General features: G+C 38.5%; 1 protein-coding gene and 2 long non-coding RNA genes across 5 annotated transcripts in view; 1 reads left to right on the top strand and 2 right to left on the bottom strand.

Moving 5' to 3' along the window:
* The window catches only part of NBEA (neurobeachin), a 357,769-nt gene that overhangs the window by 322,200 nt on the left and 15,647 nt on the right, over positions 1-19,922 (top strand). For 2 of the 3 annotated variants that reach the window (XM_079973312.1, XM_079973310.1), the window contains 5 exons: positions 11,603-11,692; positions 13,516-13,708; positions 16,234-16,305; positions 18,121-18,276; positions 18,363-18,533. In XM_079973312.1, the coding sequence (XP_079829438.1) occupies positions 11,603-11,692; positions 13,516-13,708; positions 16,234-16,305; positions 18,121-18,276; positions 18,363-18,533 (682 nt within the window). Of the gene's footprint in view, positions 1-11,217; positions 11,281-11,602; positions 11,693-13,515; positions 13,709-16,233; positions 16,306-18,120; positions 18,277-18,362; positions 18,534-19,922 lie in introns of all 3 variants that reach the window. The other variant, XM_079973311.1, reaches the window with a different exon arrangement.
* LOC307215188 lies at positions 9,262-10,674 on the bottom strand. The gene is made up of 2 exons (XR_013838362.1): positions 10,605-10,674; positions 9,262-9,385 (listed from the first exon to the last, which is right to left on the bottom strand). It is a non-coding gene; the product is annotated as an uncharacterized lncRNA (long non-coding RNA).
* Positions 14,381-18,108, bottom strand: LOC307215198. Its single transcript, XR_013838373.1, has 2 exons — positions 17,328-18,108; positions 14,381-16,120 (listed from the first exon to the last, which is right to left on the bottom strand). It is a non-coding gene; the product is annotated as an uncharacterized lncRNA (long non-coding RNA).

Consider the following 19,922-nt stretch of genomic DNA (forward strand, 5'->3'; position numbering starts at 1 on the left):
ACAATGCCCTGATATTTATGTAAGGGAGTCATCTCATCACCAAAAAAGAAGTCAAAAGAAGTCATTGGTTTGCATGAAATTCACATATGTTAATTTATATAGGGTTGCAAAGGTAGAAATAATGCTTTACATGGTCATGTTGTATTTAATAAGCCAAAACAACAAAAAGGCGCTATTAAAAATAAAACAGTTTGACTATAAATGAAATACATTTCACCATAGTCGAGCAGATTGTAACCAGATGACATGTGTACCTGTGCAGTCTGCTGTTCAGGTCTTGTTGACAGGCAGATTCAAGGAACCTGCTCTGCAATTTTTACAGTTCTTTATCATCAAACTAGATTTGGACTGGATAGCCCTTCAAATAGAGGACCATGTGTTGTAAAGTTGGAAATGGCTACCACACGTTTCCTGATAAGGATGTGACCAGAAATCCTCCCATGCCAAACTAGACAGGGCATGGCAATCTCAGGAGCCAGGCCTAAAAATCTGACTAGAGCAGCATGCATTTACAATCAGTTGCCTCCCAGTTGCTTTCCAACCTGTTGGGGAAAAGATATAGTGAATTCTATCGCTGCATTTCAGGGTTGTTTAAAACAACAACATTCACACACCTGCCCTTTCTGGTCTAGTTTACTTCTTGGGTATGATCATTTCAAAGAATGGATTTTCTTTCTTTCTCCATTTTCTTTAGGATTAGGCAGTGAAGTCAAGAAAAAAATATATATAGGCCTGGGAACTATAATCTCCACTTCTGAACGTTTTATTTACTTGCAGTTCAGTTGTTAGGAGGCTTACCTGATAATCTGACAGTTGGGATGACTCCCAAAGACTCTCCAAATGCTTAAGAACCTGGCTAGTTGGTTTCTATGAAGCAACAATGGTAAGAACTGCTGTCGTAAGTTTATAGTTGTGGGAACCAGCACAGAACTGTGAAAATATTCTATAGTTGAACTGGCTACAGCCTTTATCATCCGCTCTGCTCGAGGGCTCCCTTCTGTGTTTTATAAGGAAGTTAGATGAGAGGCTTTCATGCAGCCTCCCTGGGGATCAGGTTGCTGAAGTGTAGAGATTTAGATTTCTCCAAGCCAAGAGTTCTTCTCAGTGGCAAGTTTAACAGTATGTTAATATAAATAGCTCTAGCAATAGCTCTATGAACCCATCCAAAGCAAAAATTAAACTAGAACAGTTTCCTGTTTCTTTCGATTTAAAAATATGTATATTTCAAGAAAGAAGATACCCCCCCCCCCAAAGCACAACCCCTCCAAGGATTCCTCAGTAAGCAGGGCTCCCCCCCCCCCCAATTCTGACACCTCTCAGGTGGGCGCCATTGCCATTCTAAGAGAAGGGAGGTGTTCATGGTGAGTTCCGGCACCTCTTTTTCTAGAAAAATAGCACTGCCAGTAAGAATAGTTAAATAAGTATCATAATCAACCATTCAAATATTGTTCCCCCAGGAAACAATACAAAATAAAACAGTAGGATGGCATTGCATGTAGCAATCTAGATTAGTACCAGTAAAATTTACAGCCACAACACGTTTTTGCAAACCTAGTATGAGAAGGAGGCTTTTCCTGTTTCACAGTTCCTTCCAGCATTCTTCTTTGTTTGCTCTAGGCCTTAGCTATTTTAATCATTTGTTTCAATATATTTTTGTTTAAATCATTGTTTGTATTGTAATGTCGCTGTTACACATTTTGGAATTTTATTCAAATTGAAAGGCAGGATCTATATATTCTAGATAGAAATATTGGGTTGAGTGTTTCAGACACACTTCAGTTGGACTGTATTAGAGTAAATCATTATCTCTCAAAGAAAATTGTGGAAGAGCATGAGTTTTAGGTGTTTGCAAATAAAGACTATAAATTCTCTATGGCTGCTGTTGCCCAGTTCACAGTTGTAAGTAGTTAAGTGCCGCTGAAACCAAAGGGCTTCAGTTTCTGTTGAATAGTATCCCATAAAAGAATATTTGAAAGACCTTGAATCTCATTATACTGAAATTACAAACAAGACTGTAGACTGGTAAGGCTGGTAGTTTGTAGGTTTATTGTTTACCATTAATATACATGTATTTCATGAGTAAGCAATCACCAGGAGCTGTGGGGTTATGCATGGCTATATAAATGTGATATTGTAATATAATCTTTTTTCTAACTGAAATTCTATATTGCATGCTTTTCTCTGCTATATTTTATCAGATATTTCAGGAAAAATATTCTTACAAAAGCCATTATGGACTATATTAGAGCCCCTTGCCATAATCCATGTTTAGGGAAGTTTTTAATGTCTGATGTTTTATTATATTTTTAATATTTTGTTGGAAGCCACCCAGAGTGACTAGGGAAACATAGCCAGATGCGTGGGGTATAAATAAATTGTTGTTGTTGTTGTTGTTATCCAAAGCTGTGCCCACTACTTGACAAAATGTGAGGGGCAGCAGAATTGATGATAAGAGGTATAAAGATTTCCCAAGTGTAAGGAAAACCAAACAGAACATCCACCCAAACATTGATGGAAAGTATGCCTGAAAAGTGAAATCCTCCCAAGTAAACATGGCATGCATCAAGCCTGTTTTAGGCTGATAATTTTTTAAAGCCCACTGTTGAGCTCTTTAAATAAAAACTGAACTAGGCAGCTGTAAGCAATTGCTGTTAAATTTCATGAGCACCAAAAAGCATTTTTATCAGGAGACAGGGGGCAGTTTCAAATTCACAGTAAAGCTTTCTCCTTTCAAGTTATTCAGAATCTTAGCATTTAATTTAGATGAGGATGAAATTCTTTTCAGCCAATGGCTTCTAGGCTCCTTAAAAATATAATTAAATCCAGTGCTTTTTCTTATACAAATAAAAAAGTGAGGCTTTCTGAGCTCATGGTGGGTGGTCAGGCGGAATTATATGAGACCCATTCATGAGAAGCAGTTCCATTAGTAACTCCTGAAAAGCATGATGGAAAATACATGAGACTTGCCTGTAGACATTTGCATTATTATGGTTTTTATTATTTACTTGTAAACCACATAGAGAATATTGGTTAGTGAGCAGTATATAAATATTAAAAATAAAGAAATACTAACAGAGCAATCCAAACCCCCAATCCACTGTGCTGCAGAGGGTTTGGATGAAGAGGAAATCCTTCCACCAGCCTCCATGTGTCAGGGGGCTCCCAACCCTGCCAGCAAGTACTCAAATGCACTTGCCCAAATGATGGTCTGAAGCTCCCACTAGCAGCACCTCTGCCTTTTCAAAACGGATGCCTTTCTTAGTTCACCAGTACTGCGTTGGTACCTGCTCATTTGTTTCTAGGTGCACCAATGGCAATTTTATCCCTAATGTCTTCCTCCTTGCCATTTCATTCCAGTTGTACCCTAGTAGTTTGAAACAAAATAAAAAAATTCCTTCCAGTAGCACCTTAAAGACCAACTAAGTTAGTTCTTGGTATGAGCTTTCGTGTGCATGCACACTTCTTCAGATATCTGAAGAAGTGTGCATGCACACGAAACAAGAACTAACTTAGTTGGTCTTTAAGGTGCTACTGGAAGGATTTTTTTTATTTTGTTTTGACTATGGCAGACCAACACGGCTACCTATCTGTACCTAGTAGTTTGAGACCATGCAATCTTGGATTCCCCAAAAATATTTTCTAATACCTTGTGCTCTCCTAAATTATTTTACCATTCCTGATCTCTTTTTAAGAGCACTTCCGTTAGAAGGTTACATGATCTTTGCTGGGTGGGCTGGCCAGTTACTTTTTAATGAAGTGGTGAAGTATATGATTAGTATGTGTGCTATCATATTCAGCCTATCCAGTAATGGGTCACAGGCAGCTGGAGGCTGAGACCATAGCTAGGAAGGAAATCCATCGCCAGTTAAGGTTGAAATCACTTTGTTAGATGGAGCATTAGGCTGGATACACACTGCTTCCTAAACTTGCAGGTGCCAACAGTCACCATTCTGGATTGCAGAAAGCCACCAGCCCCTTCAGAAGAGTCAGTGCTACAGAAGTTAAAGATGAGAAGTTGAAGGTGAACTGTAGGAACTGAGGGTGCTTGACTAATGTTGCTTTTAGGTTGTGACTCTTGAAAAGTACTAATATAATCATAGATTGTCATTTAAAGACAATAGAATTTCAGTAGTGCCCCAGAACTATGGAATAACTAGGCTTATGTGGTTATTATATCTCCTTTATACCTCCTATATACATAGTATATATATTCTTCCATACAGATGTACCACTTAAATCACTGCCATTATATACATTACACTGAAAATACATTTTAAGTATTTGATTTTGTTAGGACTTATGAAGCAGGATTTTTAGCTTCTACACCATTTTCATTTTGGTCTTCATCTCCCAGCAGTGCCAGCTGAAGACTCATTTTTGCTTTTCAGTGAAACTCTTCCATGCTTTTAAAGATGCCAAAGCCAAACTGAAATCAATATTCTTCACCTAGCTTGTCACAAGTACTGAATATTTTGATGCTGTTTTAACAGCTGTAAGCACAAATAAAGAAGCAGGATCTCATATCATTAGTATGAAACAATAGCATCTTCAAACTGCATATGATTTCTACCCAGAGGGCTGTCAGTCTTGCCTGTCTAAAGAACAGAGTGCTTATGGGCTATTAATCATGCTGGCTTTGTAGAAATAGCATTAAAAGGAGAAATAGCATTAAAATTAATAGTGTTACTTATTGAGCACAAGAGACAAAACATGAAAATAATTTCAATTCATTATCATATGTGCTTAAGGAAATAGCTCTTCCATCTCCTACAATATTTTTTATTTTGCTGCTTTAATGCAAGATTATGTTTTGGTTTTCTACTAGGATGGCTAAGTGAGAAAGACTCCTGCACTATGCACTTTTAATAGCTACAGACCCTCCAAGTGTCCCTATTTTCCTGATTTAAAGAAGCTGTCCCAGTTTCTGATTTGACCCCAGAATGTCTCACTTTTCCTTAGGATGTCCCTATTTTCATTGGAGAAATGTTGGAGGGTATGGAGTTATCCAACCCCCAAGCCGTCTGAAAGCAATCCTGGACAGTGGTACCTCGGGTTAAGAACTTAATTCATTCTGGAGGTCCGTTCTTAACCTGAAACTGTTCTTAACCTGAAGCATTGCAAGGAGTGTCAGCATTCATCTACAAATGTTTCCAGCATTCATGGTCACAAAGCAGCAGGAACAAGCCATTAAGCACTTCTTCTATGTAAGCCCCCATACAGATTAGATGACACACATACTCTTCAGTGGATTGTAGTCAGTGTTGGATTTATGGTTTATGCAGTCCTTTTGAGGAGCTCTTTTGGTTCACCTATGTATGACTAAAAGTATGACAGAGCTAAATGCATAAGAACCAGTTAATTAATAACATGGGCTGCCTTTTTACTCTTATATTATCAAACAGTATTTTTTTCATAACACATAAATAACAGGTGAAATAAACCACAGCCAGATTTCTCACTTGCTTTAATACCCCTAGTTACTACTGGATTTTCTAGACACTTCTTAAGATAACCATGAACAGGAGAAAGTTCTGGCAAGTTCTAGTAAAGAACATGTCTGTGTTCTACAGCAACTATATTTTAATCAGGAAGTAGGAAAAATGAAGAGTGGAAACCACAGCAAATTAGAATCCAGCAATGACATGGCAATTGTTTGTAGTGACATTTCATTTTTTTTTATAATAATTTTTTATTCATTTTCCAAACATTTTTATACAATCAACTCATATTAACTCTCACATTCATCAATTTTTTACTTCCCTCAGTTTCTCTGCCAATCTTTCGTTAAAATTTCTATTGTTAACGCATTTCTGAACTTATTATTGCCTTTAACCATTCCTCTTCTTTTCTCCTACTTTCTTTTTTACAATATTTCTTAATTTTTCACAGAGACTCTTCAAAACCAACAAGCGTTGTCTGTGCATCACATATGCTTTTCAGATAATCTGTAAATTCCCCCCAGTCCTCGATAAACTTTTGGTCTTTCTGATATCGAATCTTCCCAGTCAGTTTATCCAATTCCGCATATTCAGTCAGTTTTATTCTCCATTCTTCCACAGTTGGAATTTCTTCTTGCTTCCATCTTTGTGCCAGAAGTATTCTTGCAGCTGTTACAGCGTATTGGAAAAGTTTACAATCTTTTCTATTAATTTCATTACCTACCAATCCTAGTAAGAAGGCTTCTGGTTTTCTAACAAATGTATATCTCAACATCTTTTTCAATTCCTTATATATCGTTTCCCAGAAGCCTTTCACCTTTTTGCATTCCCACCACATATGATAGAAAGTTCCTTCTTTTTCTTTACATTTCCAACACTTGTTACATGTTTTATACATTTTACCTAATTTAACTGGCGTTATGTACCATCTATATACCATTTTCATTACATTTTCCTTCAACGCGGTACACGCCGTAAATTTTAACCTTTCATTCCATAATTTCATCCAATCATCATATTGTATATTATAGCCAAAGTCTCTGGCCCAATGTATCATTACTGATTTCACCTCTTCATCTTTTGTATGCCATTCCAACAACATTCTATACATTTTAGACAAATTTTTATACTCATTATTCAATACCTCTATTTGAAATTTTGATTCTTTTCCTTCATATCCACACATTTTACAGTCTCTTTTAGACATTTCACTAATCTGGTAGTAGTGCAACCAATCATAAACAAATTTTTTCACCTCTTCATAAGTCTTCATTTTCCATTCCCCCCCCTCTTACTATCAATTCTCCATAAGTTATCCACCTCCCCCTCATGTTTATCTTTTTCACACTCATCACTTCCGTTTGTAGTGACATTTCAAGGGTATCCCCTCAGTTAATGATGTATACTGAGATCTTGAGTGCCCCCAGCCATACGGGTTCCTACTGCTGTTCATACCTATAAATCCACTACTGATTGTAGTCAGCTGGTTTTGTTTTTCTTGAGGTGCAACTCACACTTAATTCTTGAAAACAGTTTCTTTTTGTAGCTACAGGGTGAATAAAATGAGTTTTTTTTTACATTGTGATCAGACTTTTCAAAAGGGCCAGATGGAGATCACATGAAATGCCGTGGGAGAAATAAAAAAGATGTTGCTATGGTTCTCACTAGTGCTATGGGGATTTTGTGAGCCTGGCATTATCTTTCTATTGCTACCTGGCTGTGAATATGACATAGGGAAGGTGTTCCATAATTTTTAAGAGGCTACAGAGGTATTGTATCCATTTCGGAAATATCATTGTCAGAATGAGCCATCAGATAGCGTAGGGAGAAAAATGAAAAGCAGGATGAGGGAAGGACAGCAGGCCGTTAAGAGGGGAGGACTGACAAATGCAGAGGATAAGAAAGATAGATGAACCTTCCTTCCCCCCTTTTTTTCTTGAGGTAAACCAGAATGTTCCCTGAAGTGCTTGAAGTGCAGATGTTGTCTTAGGTGTGGTATAACCACAAAGCATCTGGAGCTCTGTTTGCCAGATAGATTTCCTGCTATTCCTTATTGAATAACACCAAAGCTGCATTTTATATTCAGTGGTACCTCGGGTTACATATGCTTCAGGTTACAGACTCCACTAACCCAGAAATATTACCTCGGGTTAAGAACTTTGCTTCAGGATGAGAACAGAAATTGTGCTCCAGTGGCACAGCAGCAGGAGGAGGCCCCATTAGCTAAAGTGGTGCTTCAGGTTAAGAACAGTTTCAGGTTAAGAACAGAACTCCGGTACGAATTAAGTATTTAACCCAAGGTACCACTGTATGGGGTTTTGATATAATGTCAGTGCTGAATGGACACCCATATGACTGCCAACTTCTGTTGTTGTTTTTTATAATTAGGGTTTGTTAAGTGGGACTTTGCCCTGATAATACACTTGGAAAGTGTATACAAGTGGAATACAAGTGGAAAAAGAAAGGAGAAAGAAACCCGCCCCCAAATGACATGTATAAGTGACAAACGCCCATATTTGTAAGACATACCAGTGGAGCAGAGTGGAATCCCATCAGCCTCAACCAGCATGGCTGATGGTCAAGAATTATGGCAGTTGCAGTTCATTCTTATTGTAGATTAATTTATATGTATACCAAAAGACATGCTAAAGTATGTCTAAATGAGCTAGGCTAAAATGCTTGTACACGCCACACATTTAGAGCACATGACTTCCCCCAAAGAACCCTGGGAACTGCTGGGAATTATATCTCTGCAGAAGGTAAACTACTGTTCCCATGATTCTTTGGAGGAAGCCATGTGCTTTAAATGTGTGGCGTGTATGCAGCCTTCATTTCCATTTAAGGCAATGGGACTTAAGTAGCACCTAACTTGGTCATTGATTTCCGTGAAACGTAAAGGAGCAATTAACTTAGTCAGGACCCAACCCAAAATGTGTTAGCATAGCATATGTTTTTCATTTCATGTATCATGTGGGTTCAAAACTGATTGCATCTATGATGTTTCCTTTAGCCAATTCTATGAAATAATGGACAATAAAAAGGCTCTGGAATCATTATCAGTTATCATGTGTCAAGATGATTACAATTGCTGTATTTTAGGTGTCAAAGACGTGGTCTAACAGTGTTAACAGCAATCAGACATGTAACAAAACCAGTTTAAGCATGTGAAAAAACTCTTGATTGTGACTTGAAATGTCAACGATAACTGTACTAAAGATGTAGGTCAGTTTACTTTTAAGATCACAAAGCTATGGTAATATCTGGTCTTTAATTAATTAGTGTAACTTTAGGAGACAATTTCCTTTTGAATTACAAATACCTTCTCTGTATCCAGTCCATGTAGGAATTGGAAGAAATTTGTATTTGTCTAGTTTGACAGGTATATGTAAACATGAGATCACCTCTCTCTGGCATTTTCCCTTCCTTGAGAATGTTAATTCAAAAATATTTTGATACTTGTGATAGATAACAATAGTTAGACCAACATAAACAGTAATATCTGGTGCTATCTTTATATTAGCATATAATAGCTTGGCAAGTAGAAGCTGATAGCTATGCCTGATTTGCAGCCTATATGGGTATTGAAAATTAAGAGGGTTATCATTGACTCCTCTGTATAGAAAATCAGGTGGTAAAAAGCCACTGAGTACATACTAAATAAGATGTATTTAGCTGTAAAATAATGGTTGTCTTTGACAGAATAAATTTAAGTGCCCATCTCTTATAATCTAAACAACCTATCTTATTTAGAAGTTACTGCTGTTTTCAACCTCCCTCTTTGTTAACATAAATCTGTTTGAAGAAGGAGGCAAAATCAATAGCATTGGTGTAAACTGAAGTTGTAGCTGTATAATCAGAATTTGCCAAAGACTGGTCAACTTGAAAGCAAATGTGTAAATTAAAGCCCGGCAGCACTTTGCAAGATTTAATTCATTTCTCTGCTGCATCTGCAAAAGAAAAGAAACATTATTTAAGCCATTACTATATAAAGTGGCAGATGAATGTCCATGATTAATATAGATACTCAATATAACATTTTTATTTCAAAATGATGCTTTAAAAGCACAAGAAAATTGCCTTAATGTTGTCAGACTACTGAAAATAAGGGTTATTTGCTTGAATTGTTTATCAAAAGAGCTTTTTCTGGAAACCTTTGCATCCTCAACAGACATTGTTTGGCATTAAACATTTGTATTATTCCTCACACACTCTTATGATTAAATATTTAACACAGAGAGGGGGGAGCAGTCTGGTTCCACAGGAATGTGCATGATAAAATGCTGATGTCTAAAAAAGAAGTTTCTGAAAAATATATTTTTTAAATAATTTAAGTTATTTAAGTTCTGGAGAATATATTGTTGTTTCAGTGTTTGACTTCTCCAATAGATGTCATGCGGGATGGTAAAAGGCCAAATCCAATGCTCACACAACACACACAGTGCAGAAGGAATGGATCCTACTACACAAAGAGCACATCTAGTTTTCTATGTTCAATATATGCAGGTTGTTAATTGGAACCATTGGTGTTAAAAAACAACCAATGACTTGGAGGAGAAGGAGAGCCCAGCATCAGCAACTGGCATTTAGGCAAATGTGGGGTCCCACTGATCCTGAATTTAACATTATTTTAAGAGTTCCCCCTCCCTAGTGTTTCTTGGCCCTGCACTTGACGTGGCAACAGCCATGGAGAAGACTTTTCCTTGCCCATTGACAGTGCCACCAGCAAGCCCCCCCCCCCCACTGATCTCATAGTAAGTCTTGCAAGAGGGGCAGCTCTAGCCCCTAGCCATTCAGGGCTTTGTGCTTCAGTACCAAAGCCTTGAATTTAGCCCAATAGCTGACCAGCAGCCACTACAATGCTTTAAGAAGTGGTGGCACTGTCCTGCATTTTGCACCAGCTGCATCTCCTGGACCATTTCCAAGGCTAGCCCCACATAGAGCACTTATTGGAGTCCATTAGGGAGGTTATTAGAGCATAAGTCTCTGAAGCCAGGTCCTGCTGTAGGTGGAGAACCAGGTGTAGCTTGCCACTGAAGCTACCTGAGCCTCAAATACCAGCTTAGAATCAAGGAAGTAGTACCCCTAAGCCTGATTTGATCCTTCGGGGCAAATGCAACCCCACCCAAAACACGTCATTTCCCTAATCCACATAAAGGAACCACTCACCCACAGCACCTCTGTATTTTCAGGCTCAATTTATTGGCCTTCATCCAGTCCATAACAGCCTCTAGGCACCTGCACAGCCTCTTCCAATTCATGTGAAATGGAGAGAGAGAGAGAGAGAAAGCTGAGTGTCATCAGCATATTGATGGCATCACACTTCAAATCCCTGGGTGTTTTGGTACTAAATCCAAGTCTGAAGCCAAATGGGAATGGCCACTATAAAAAATGATTTAAGATCAGTTTTCTGGGTTTTGTTCTAGAATAAATATATTTTTTTTGAAATTTTTTGAAAGTTCTACTTCTGCTTTAAATTGCTCCTTTTAATTTCTAAAATAAATTTTATAACAATGTGGACCAAATCATGGGCAGAGCTAAATATTCTTAGTTAGAAAAGCATGCACTTAGTGAGAACAAAGCACACCAAAATTACTCACATAAGCATGTCACGTTAAATAGTTTTCGTAGCATACTTGATCTTCCACACTTATGCCTTGTTGTTGATATATGAATCATTTGTAATTGTTAGTTTTGTTGTAAATCGTTGTATTTTTATTTTTAGATTTGTGTTTTCCCCAAAAAATTATTTCACATTTTCTTTTTCTTTTTTTCATTTAAGATTCCAGAAGCTTATTTTATTAGGGATCCTCATACTTTCCTCCTTACAAAGGACTTTATTAAGGTATACATGCTGTATTTAGTGCAGAGAAATCTCACAAGACCTTAACTGCATGTCCTCACAGGTTAACATTTTCACATGCATTTCCAGCTACTTGAAATAGGAATGGTTAGTTGGTTAACTGAAGCATGCTTGAAAGGAGAAGCAAAGCTTGTCTACAAAATACTAACACTTGGATGAGTCTGCAGCCTGGGAGAAGAGCACCCGGTGAATTTTCTGGACTTTTTTCATGGCTGACTTGGGATATGCTTGCATTGTCAAGGAGTGTGTTGACCTATCTCTTTGATGCATATTGATTATGACAATCACTCTCCTTTCCCTGCAGGCCATGGAGGCACAGATACAGAACTTTGGACAGACGCCATCTCAGTTGCTTATTGAGCCACATCCGCCTCGGAGCTCTGCCATGCACCTGGTGAGATATAACTGCTTGTTGGGAATTTATTTCCTCTGAATCAGAGGATCCTTTATAGGTCATAAAATACCAATTTAAGTAACACTTCCTCTTTATGTGCCCTGAGTTCCCCACAAACACTGTATGTTTTACTCTGTGCAGATAAATTGCATGATTATAATGGTAAATTTGTGGCTTGACAGTCACAGATTTTGTTTTCCCCAATTCCTTGGTTTTCTTTTAACAAGTCCCTATCATCATGAATATGTATTTGATGAATACTATTGTGCAAAATAAAAAAGCCCAGATTTTCTTATGGTGGGGATCATATTGCAAGAAGAGAATGCAGCATTAGGAAATGATTTATGTGATTTATGAACACTGGCTACTTGTCAGAAGTGAGGAATTGTAGTTCAAATCATGTGGGAAACCTCCAGCCCACTCTCTGGAGAGGACACAGTGTGCACTTTTAACTTCAGTTTGAACTCCCAAATCATTCCTATCCATTCTTTTGTGTATTTATTCCAGAAGAAGAAGAAATCCATTATTCACCTAAAACTGGAAACAATGAGATCTGTTTTTATTTTTGCTCTTTGTTTGGAACATCATAACTATCAGGATTTTTTAAATAAAGTTTCAGTAAATTCTAAAGTATAGTGTTTTTGACAGTTTTTAAAAAAAAAAACTTAGAGGAAACATAGTATAAGTAATAATTTTGGCAGCACTGAACTTTCCCCATTTTAAATAATAATAATAATAATAATAATAATAATAATAATAATAATAATAAATTTATTTATATCCCGTCCTCCCCGGCCAAAGCTGGCCTCAGAGCGGCTAACATCATACAAGTAAGACAATGCATAAAACAAGCGATCAATAAATTAAGATATATCCCACAATTAATTCAAACAAATTAAAATTAAAACTGGACAAGTGGCAATCTTCAGGTTGAAATTGAAGGCGGTTAAAAACAGTCATCAAGGCTCTCTGAAATCTTTTATTTAATATAAAAAGCAGTTTACATTGTTAGATTAAGGACAAGATTGTTAAAAATCCTATATGTCAACTTAGAATGCATAATGCTTCTGAAAACAAATTTCATTAGCAGTGTTCTCATCACTCTTAGTTTTCAAACATTTTATTTATTTGTTATTCAAAGACAAAAATAGCTGTTTATATACTTATCCACACATGTGCCTCCAACCTAAAGAACCTAAGGGATGTCCGTGGGTTTCCATGGGCTTGGGGAGCCACACTAGAATTTTTTTTAAAAAAAATATTTTTGAAACAGTAGTCACACATGCATGCATGCATACTTACCACATAATGCACATGGGGCTGCCATTTTCAACAGAGTCCAATATTTCTTCTTAAAATGTGTAGGTTTTTTTGTGCTGTGGGTGCCATTAAAATCAGTGTTGCCATTGGCTTCTATGAAACTGTTAACTGGTTGTTTTTCAGCCGCTGCATTATATGTAATGTAAACCTTATGAAAGATGTAAGTGGTGCTTCTGTTTGATTGACACTGTCACTATATGAAGTGCTGTAACTATTGAGATATTCTTTCTGTTAATGCTGACTTTATCATTTCACACCCTGTAATGATAACCCAATGGACCTTAACCATACCTCTTCTCTATTTCCCCCTGTGTAATGCTCCACCAATAGCTTTGCTAGTTTTGGTGTCCTGTTCTTGTAGCTTAGATGTGCATATAACATTGTTCCCCCTGTATGTGCAAATGCTTCCTGATTCGCTTAACCTTATTTTCCCCTCAGACCTCTTCACTAATTGTGTTATCCCTTCTGTTTTCTTCTGCTCTCTTCTCCTTTCTACTCAACAGTGTTTCCTTCCACAGAGTCCACTTATGTTTAAAGATCAGATGCAGCAGGATGTTATAATGGTTCTCAAATTTCCATCAAATTCTCCTGTCACACATGTGGCGGCCAACACGCTTCCGCATCTTACTATTCCTGCCGTGGTAACTGTGACTTGCAGCCGACTTTTTGCAGTGAATAGATGGCACAACACAGTAGGTATGTCTCCCTAAAGAGAGTTTGTCTTGAACTTTCCACAAAGAATTCTTTTAGTTGCAAATAGATGTTATTTGGACTATTGCTATACTTGTTGTTGTTGTTGTTGTTGTTGTTGTTGTTGTTGTTGTTTACTTACTACAAAACCTCTCTAAGCAACATAGAATTGTAGAGTTGGAAGGGACCCTGAGGATTACCGTATTTTTTGCTCTATAAGACTCACTTTTTCCCTCCTAAAAAGTAAGGGGAAATGTGTGTGCCTCTTATGGAGCGAATGCAGGCTACGCAGCTATCTCAGAAGCCAGAGCAGCAAGAGGGATTGCTGCTTTCACTGCGCAGCGATCCCTCTTGCTGTTCTGGCTTCTGAGATTCAGAATATTTTTTTTCTTGTTTTCCTCCTCCAAAAACTAGGTGTGTCTTGTGGTCTGGTGCGTCTTATAGAGCAAAAAATACGGTATCTATCTCTAGTCCACAGTTTAGAGCCAAAAACCTAGCATAAAATCAGAAACAATACATTCAAGTAAATTCTTTATTATTATTATTATTTATTGAATAAAACCACAACAGCAACCCATACACAGACACACCAAAACAGCAGAAACGTCAGCAGCAGAAAACATTTCATCAATAAACATCAGAACATTTATTGTGATGCGTCAAATGCTTAGGAGAAAAGGCACTGAAAGGATGTTAATGTTGGCACCAAGCAGACCTTACTTGGGAGAGCATTCCACAAGCAAGGAGCTACAACTGAAAAGACCTTCCAGTGGTCTCCACCCTCTGAGAATGCACCCAGAGGAGGGCCACACATCACAACCAAAGGTTCATATTTGGAGAGGCGCATTGAATGAGGCTTGGAAATGTACAGGCAACCAGTGCAGCTGCGCCAAAAGCAATGTTACATGATCAATTAACCCTGAGCTTGTAGGCAGTATAGTCTGTCTGCGCTAGCTGTTACTTCTTCAAAGCCACTCCCGCATAAATCACATGCAGTAATCCAATCTTAAGGTTACCAGAGCATTGATTACTGCAGCCGGGTTATGCCTGTCCAGACAGGGTTGTGGTTGAGCCCCCAGCCTAGGCTAGTTTAAGACACTCCTCACCACCAAGGCCACCTGTGCCTCAAGCAACAGCAGTTGCTTCAGAAGGACCCCCAAACTACAGACAAGCTTTTTGAGTGATTGTGTGCCCCTTTAGAGCAGGCTGCACACCCCTCTAGCACCATCTCAGTCTTCTGTGGATTAAGCCTGAGTTTGTTGGCTGTTGTCCAGTCCACTATCACAATCAGACAGTTTCAGCACATTCACTGCCTCATCAGAAGTACATATCACCAGCAGCACTGATAGCAATGCACTCCACTGGTCTAAAAATAGCTATTTGGATACAGCGTAGTTTTCTTCAGGAATGGTCTTGCCACTCTCTCAGGTTGACTGGAACCACTCCATCCTGTAACAAAATATTATTGTATCATTGGCCCAATCATCCCCTTCTTGCCTGATTTTCTAAGCCATTTTGTCCAGAACACCTTTGCTGTAGGCCCAAGGGTAGAGACCCTCAGGCTTGGGAGACCCTCCTTGAGAACACTTCCAGGCTGCCTATTCTCCCACAGGCCAATCCTTCTGAGTACTTTTGCCTGACTAAATGTCTCTTCAAACAATGATGGTCCTTCTTACCTACCTAGAATGAGGATGGAGAGATCCGTGGTATGTGAGTGAGGCAACCTCTGACTTTTGCCCAGCTGCAATGTAGTCTACTAGGAGTCACTTTTGTCTCTGGGGGATTGTCCACTGGGGAATGTGGCCCTTAGGCTGAAAAGGATTTCCTGCCTCTGCTTTAAGCAGCACTTCCCTGGGAAAGGGAGCCCAGAACACTGTTTTTCAGTGGCCTGGTGGCATATGGCCTCCCTCTTCTCTCAAAGCCTAGGGGATAATGTTTACAGAGTGGCATCCTACCAATTTGCTATAATAGTCTGCTGTCTCAACTTCAGTTTAGATCAGCATTCCCATACCCTCCAGCATTTTTCCGATGAAAATGGGGATGTCCCATTTCATAATGATAATTTTAATATTTATACCCCACACTTCTTACTGGGTTGCCCCAGACACTCTGGGCAGCTTCCTATATATATAAAATAATAATATTAAAGCATTAAACATTAAAAAACCTTCCCTATGTAGGATTGCCTTTAGACGGCTTGAGGGTCGGATAACTCCATACCTTCCAACATTTCTCCAATGAAAATAGGGATGTCCTAAGGAAAAGTGGAACATTCCAGGAACAAGTAAGAAACCAGGAGGCCATAGTGGGCTCAAGGCCAGAAGGTAGTGCAAAATGGTGTCCATTTTTCTACTTTGAAATATTTGTGCATCTTCCCTTGATTTCTTGTTGTTCAAAGTAGGACAACATCTTTTTAACCTGAAGAGGTAAAAAATAGGAACATGATCAGCCTGCAGTGCAGACCCATTAAAGCGAAGTGAAATAATACTTGTACAGTTCTCACTGGCTTTTTTCTCTCCTTTACTATGTAGGCCTCAGGGGAGCCCCAGGATACTCTTTGGATCAAGCTCATCATCTTCCCATTGAAATGGACCCATTGATTGGTATGCCAGGGAATATAAAGTATCTGTTTATTAGAATGTGATGTTTTCAAAACATATTGAATGTGCTTCATAATGAATTAGAAGACTTCAGGGAGGAGGGAAGGACCATATAGCATCCGCCTTGCATGAAGAAGGTCCCTAGTTCAATTCTTCCTTTTTCTAGGAAAAGCTACTGCTTGAAACCCTGGAGATCTGCTGCCAGTCAGAGCAGGCAATTCTATGCTAGATGGACCAGTGGTTTGCCTCAGTATAAGGAAGCGTCCTTTGTTTCTGACAGCAATTACTGTCCACCCCTGGCTTTAAAGAATGAAAAAACACTCCCGTTTTTAATATCAAAGAAATAACAGCTATCCCTGCTTCTTTGCCTCTAGCAACTGGTGTCAGAAGTGTATATTCAAGTTCCATATACCTGTCCCTTTAGTGGTCAGTGATAGTCCTATCATACATAAATCTGTTAAATTCCCTGTTTAAATCTATCAAATGTAGTAGCCATCACTGCATTATGTGCTCTGCAAATTAATTATGCATTGTGTGAAGAAGTCTGCCCTAAATCTGTGGCCCATCTGTTTTGCTGCATACTGAAATGACATTTTCATTGAGCTGCCATAAGCCCAAGAACTCTTTTCTGGTTGGCAAAGCCATTTTATATCTCAACTATGTGCGCTTGAAGTTAGAATTTATTTCTTGTTTGTTTGTTCCGGTATGCATCAAATCTCATTTGTTGGTTATGCACCCTGTTTGAGAAAACAGTACAGTTTGCTGGGATTTTATCATCCTGAATAATTTGGTGCCTAAATGTAAACTGCTTGAGTTGGTTCCCCATCGTATAGGTATGTAGGTGTAAGAAAACAAAGGCAGGTGTCAGTGAAGAAACCTTTCCAGTCAGCAAGATACAATGTGCAACAGATCAATGAAGCAATCTTTCTCAATCATCAGCCTGCTCCCTCAGCTTATGAACCAAGTTGCACAGATCTGACCCAATAATAAAGACTTACATGTTTCCTTGGTGTATTTTCTTTTACTTTAGGATAATTCACTAGAGGGGTTGATGGGGTGGGGTGGGGAAACTGTATTGTAGTATGAGCTGGAAATGGGGAAAAAAGTTTGCATTCCATAAAGCCTGTTGGATGCCTTCTACATGGGGCAAATTAAGGCTTCTTCTCCACATCCCCCTTCATCTGGAAATCAAAACCTACCACATTTGGGGTGGAATCACACAACTGTTTACCCCATAGTGGATACATAAAAAGTGCTCATATTCTGGTTCTAACCTGAAGGAAAGACAATACTTTTTTCTCCCCTAAGGCCATGCAGTGAGCCAGTCATTATGATGCCCTTAGCTTCCATGTTTACCACTTGGCCAAGGACTACAAATGGACAAACCTTCATATGGTTAGAATTGCCTGCAGAATGCTTTAAATTAGCCACTATAAACTTAGCTGTCATATGATTCCAGCCCTGGAGACAAGAGGTTTGGGTAGCTCAGAGGGGAATTTTTGAAATAAACTAAGGGTGGGTTTTGAGATAAGGAAGCAATTTCCTCTGAGACAGATTGATCAGTAGCCCTAGAAGTCTTTTTGCCTTCCTCGGAGCCTGAGACATGCATCATCAGGAACTATTTGGTCTGAAGGCATGTTAATCTTTTCTGGGTTGTGAGGTTGGTTGTGAGTCTATGGCCATTTTGTCTTCCCAGTTTTATGATGTTTCTTTCTACTTCTATTAGTTTCAGATATCTAAAACCTTGGGACAACCATGTTACCATTAAGTCCATCTTCCCAAAATAAAATGGTGAAAATGCTTTTTCTTTTTCGGCAGCTAATAATTCTGGTGTGAACAAACGGCAAATCACAGATCTTGTGGATCAAAGCATTCAGATCAATGCTCATTGTTTTGTGGTCACAGCTGATAATCGCTACATTCTTATCTGTGGTTTCTGGGACAAGAGCTTTCGAGTTTATTCCACAGAAACAGGTAGGCCTTGCATTACAGTTATTTGCATTTCTATTTGTAATGCTCTAAAACAAAAACATCAGTAACACAGAATTTCTTTGTTGTAGGCAAGCTAACTCAGATTGTGTTTGGCCACTGGGATGTAGTCACTTGCCTTGCAAGATCAGAATCTTATATCGGCGGAGACTGCTACATAGTCTCTGGCTCTCGGGATGCTACATTACTGCTGTGGTACTGGAGTGGCCGACATCATATCATTGGTGACAATCCAAATAGCAGTAAGTTCATAAATTTCTGTAGTTTATGTATGCATGTATGTAGTGTTTGCCTTTAATCATCAATTTTTACATTTAGAATGACAGTAAAACTTTGTACGCATTCTGTAAGCACTGTTTTATAGTAATCATAAATTGTGGGCTACATGTTTGTTAAAAAGTTAAAAATCAAATAGGAAAAATAATATGCATAATACCAGATAGCTTGCCACTTTGGGAAGAACAGAGCAAGCAGTTATAGAGCCTAAATAACATTTTAAGTAGCTTTTTCAAATTGTCCCCAAGTATAAGTCATATAGCTTTGTATTTTGCAGAATTTCTTATAACCTTTTTTAAAAATATATATATATAATTCACACACATATATGTAAAATTAAATATTTGAGTCATCCAATTGACTTTACAGGCAAAATCCAACAATGAATGTTACTTATTTGCAGAGGTTTGTTGAAAATACATGGACTGTTCATCTTCCTGTTGTGGCTTTGTTCTATTCCCACCCCCCCCCCCACTACCTCAGCCATCATGATCTCTCCAGCAGTGCCAAATTAAACCCTGTGGCAGTCAAAATCTTGGGGTCCCCCTCATGCACACACTCTAGTGGGATCACATTGATTGTAATTTTCTTTCAAGATCAAATCAATATATTTTAACCTTCGTCGCAGGGCCCCTAAAAGGTGTGCAGCCCATAGTCCGGTGCTACTCTGCATATTTGGTAACCCAGCACTTTTCTCTAGAGCTGGCATAGCCAACTGGTGCTCTCCAGATATTGTTGGACTACACCTCCCATGATCCCTGATCAGTGGCCATGCTGGCTGTACTGGATGGGAGTTGTAGTCCAAAACATCTGGCCACGAGTGCAGGAACAATATATATGGCCCTCTTCATTTGCCATGCCACAGAACCAGCAAGGTGATCTGTTGATATTTCATGAAGGTTGTAGTGCTACCCAACTAATTCCATCATACTTCCTTGATACTGTCATTGTTGACGTATGACTGGGTTTCCCCACTTATTTTACTAGTGGCTGTATCCACCACTTGTGATGGCAGTATGGTCAGCCCCAGATCTTATATTTAAACTGGGCAACACAGTGTTAAGTCAACAGAGCAGTTATATTAAGAAATATTTCTTTGTAACATTTACAGTTCCTGTACATTTACTGCCAGGAGATTAGGGCTTATCTTGTAAGAAAAATGAAAGTGAGATGTACAGTGTAGGTTAAATCCAATTAGTTAACATCTTTAAAATGAATCTCTAGGAAGATGCAGATGATATTTTCAGAAAAGGATTAGTTTCTCAAAAGCTGTCATCTGGAGACACAGATAAGATATTTTATATCACAGAGCATAAGGAGGTAAGGAATTCAAAAGAAAAATGTCAGGTTACAGT

Source organism: Podarcis cretensis (assembly GCF_951804945.1).
Source record: "Podarcis cretensis genome assembly, chromosome: 4".
Lineage (NCBI taxonomy): Eukaryota > Metazoa > Chordata > Lepidosauria > Squamata > Lacertidae > Podarcis > Podarcis cretensis.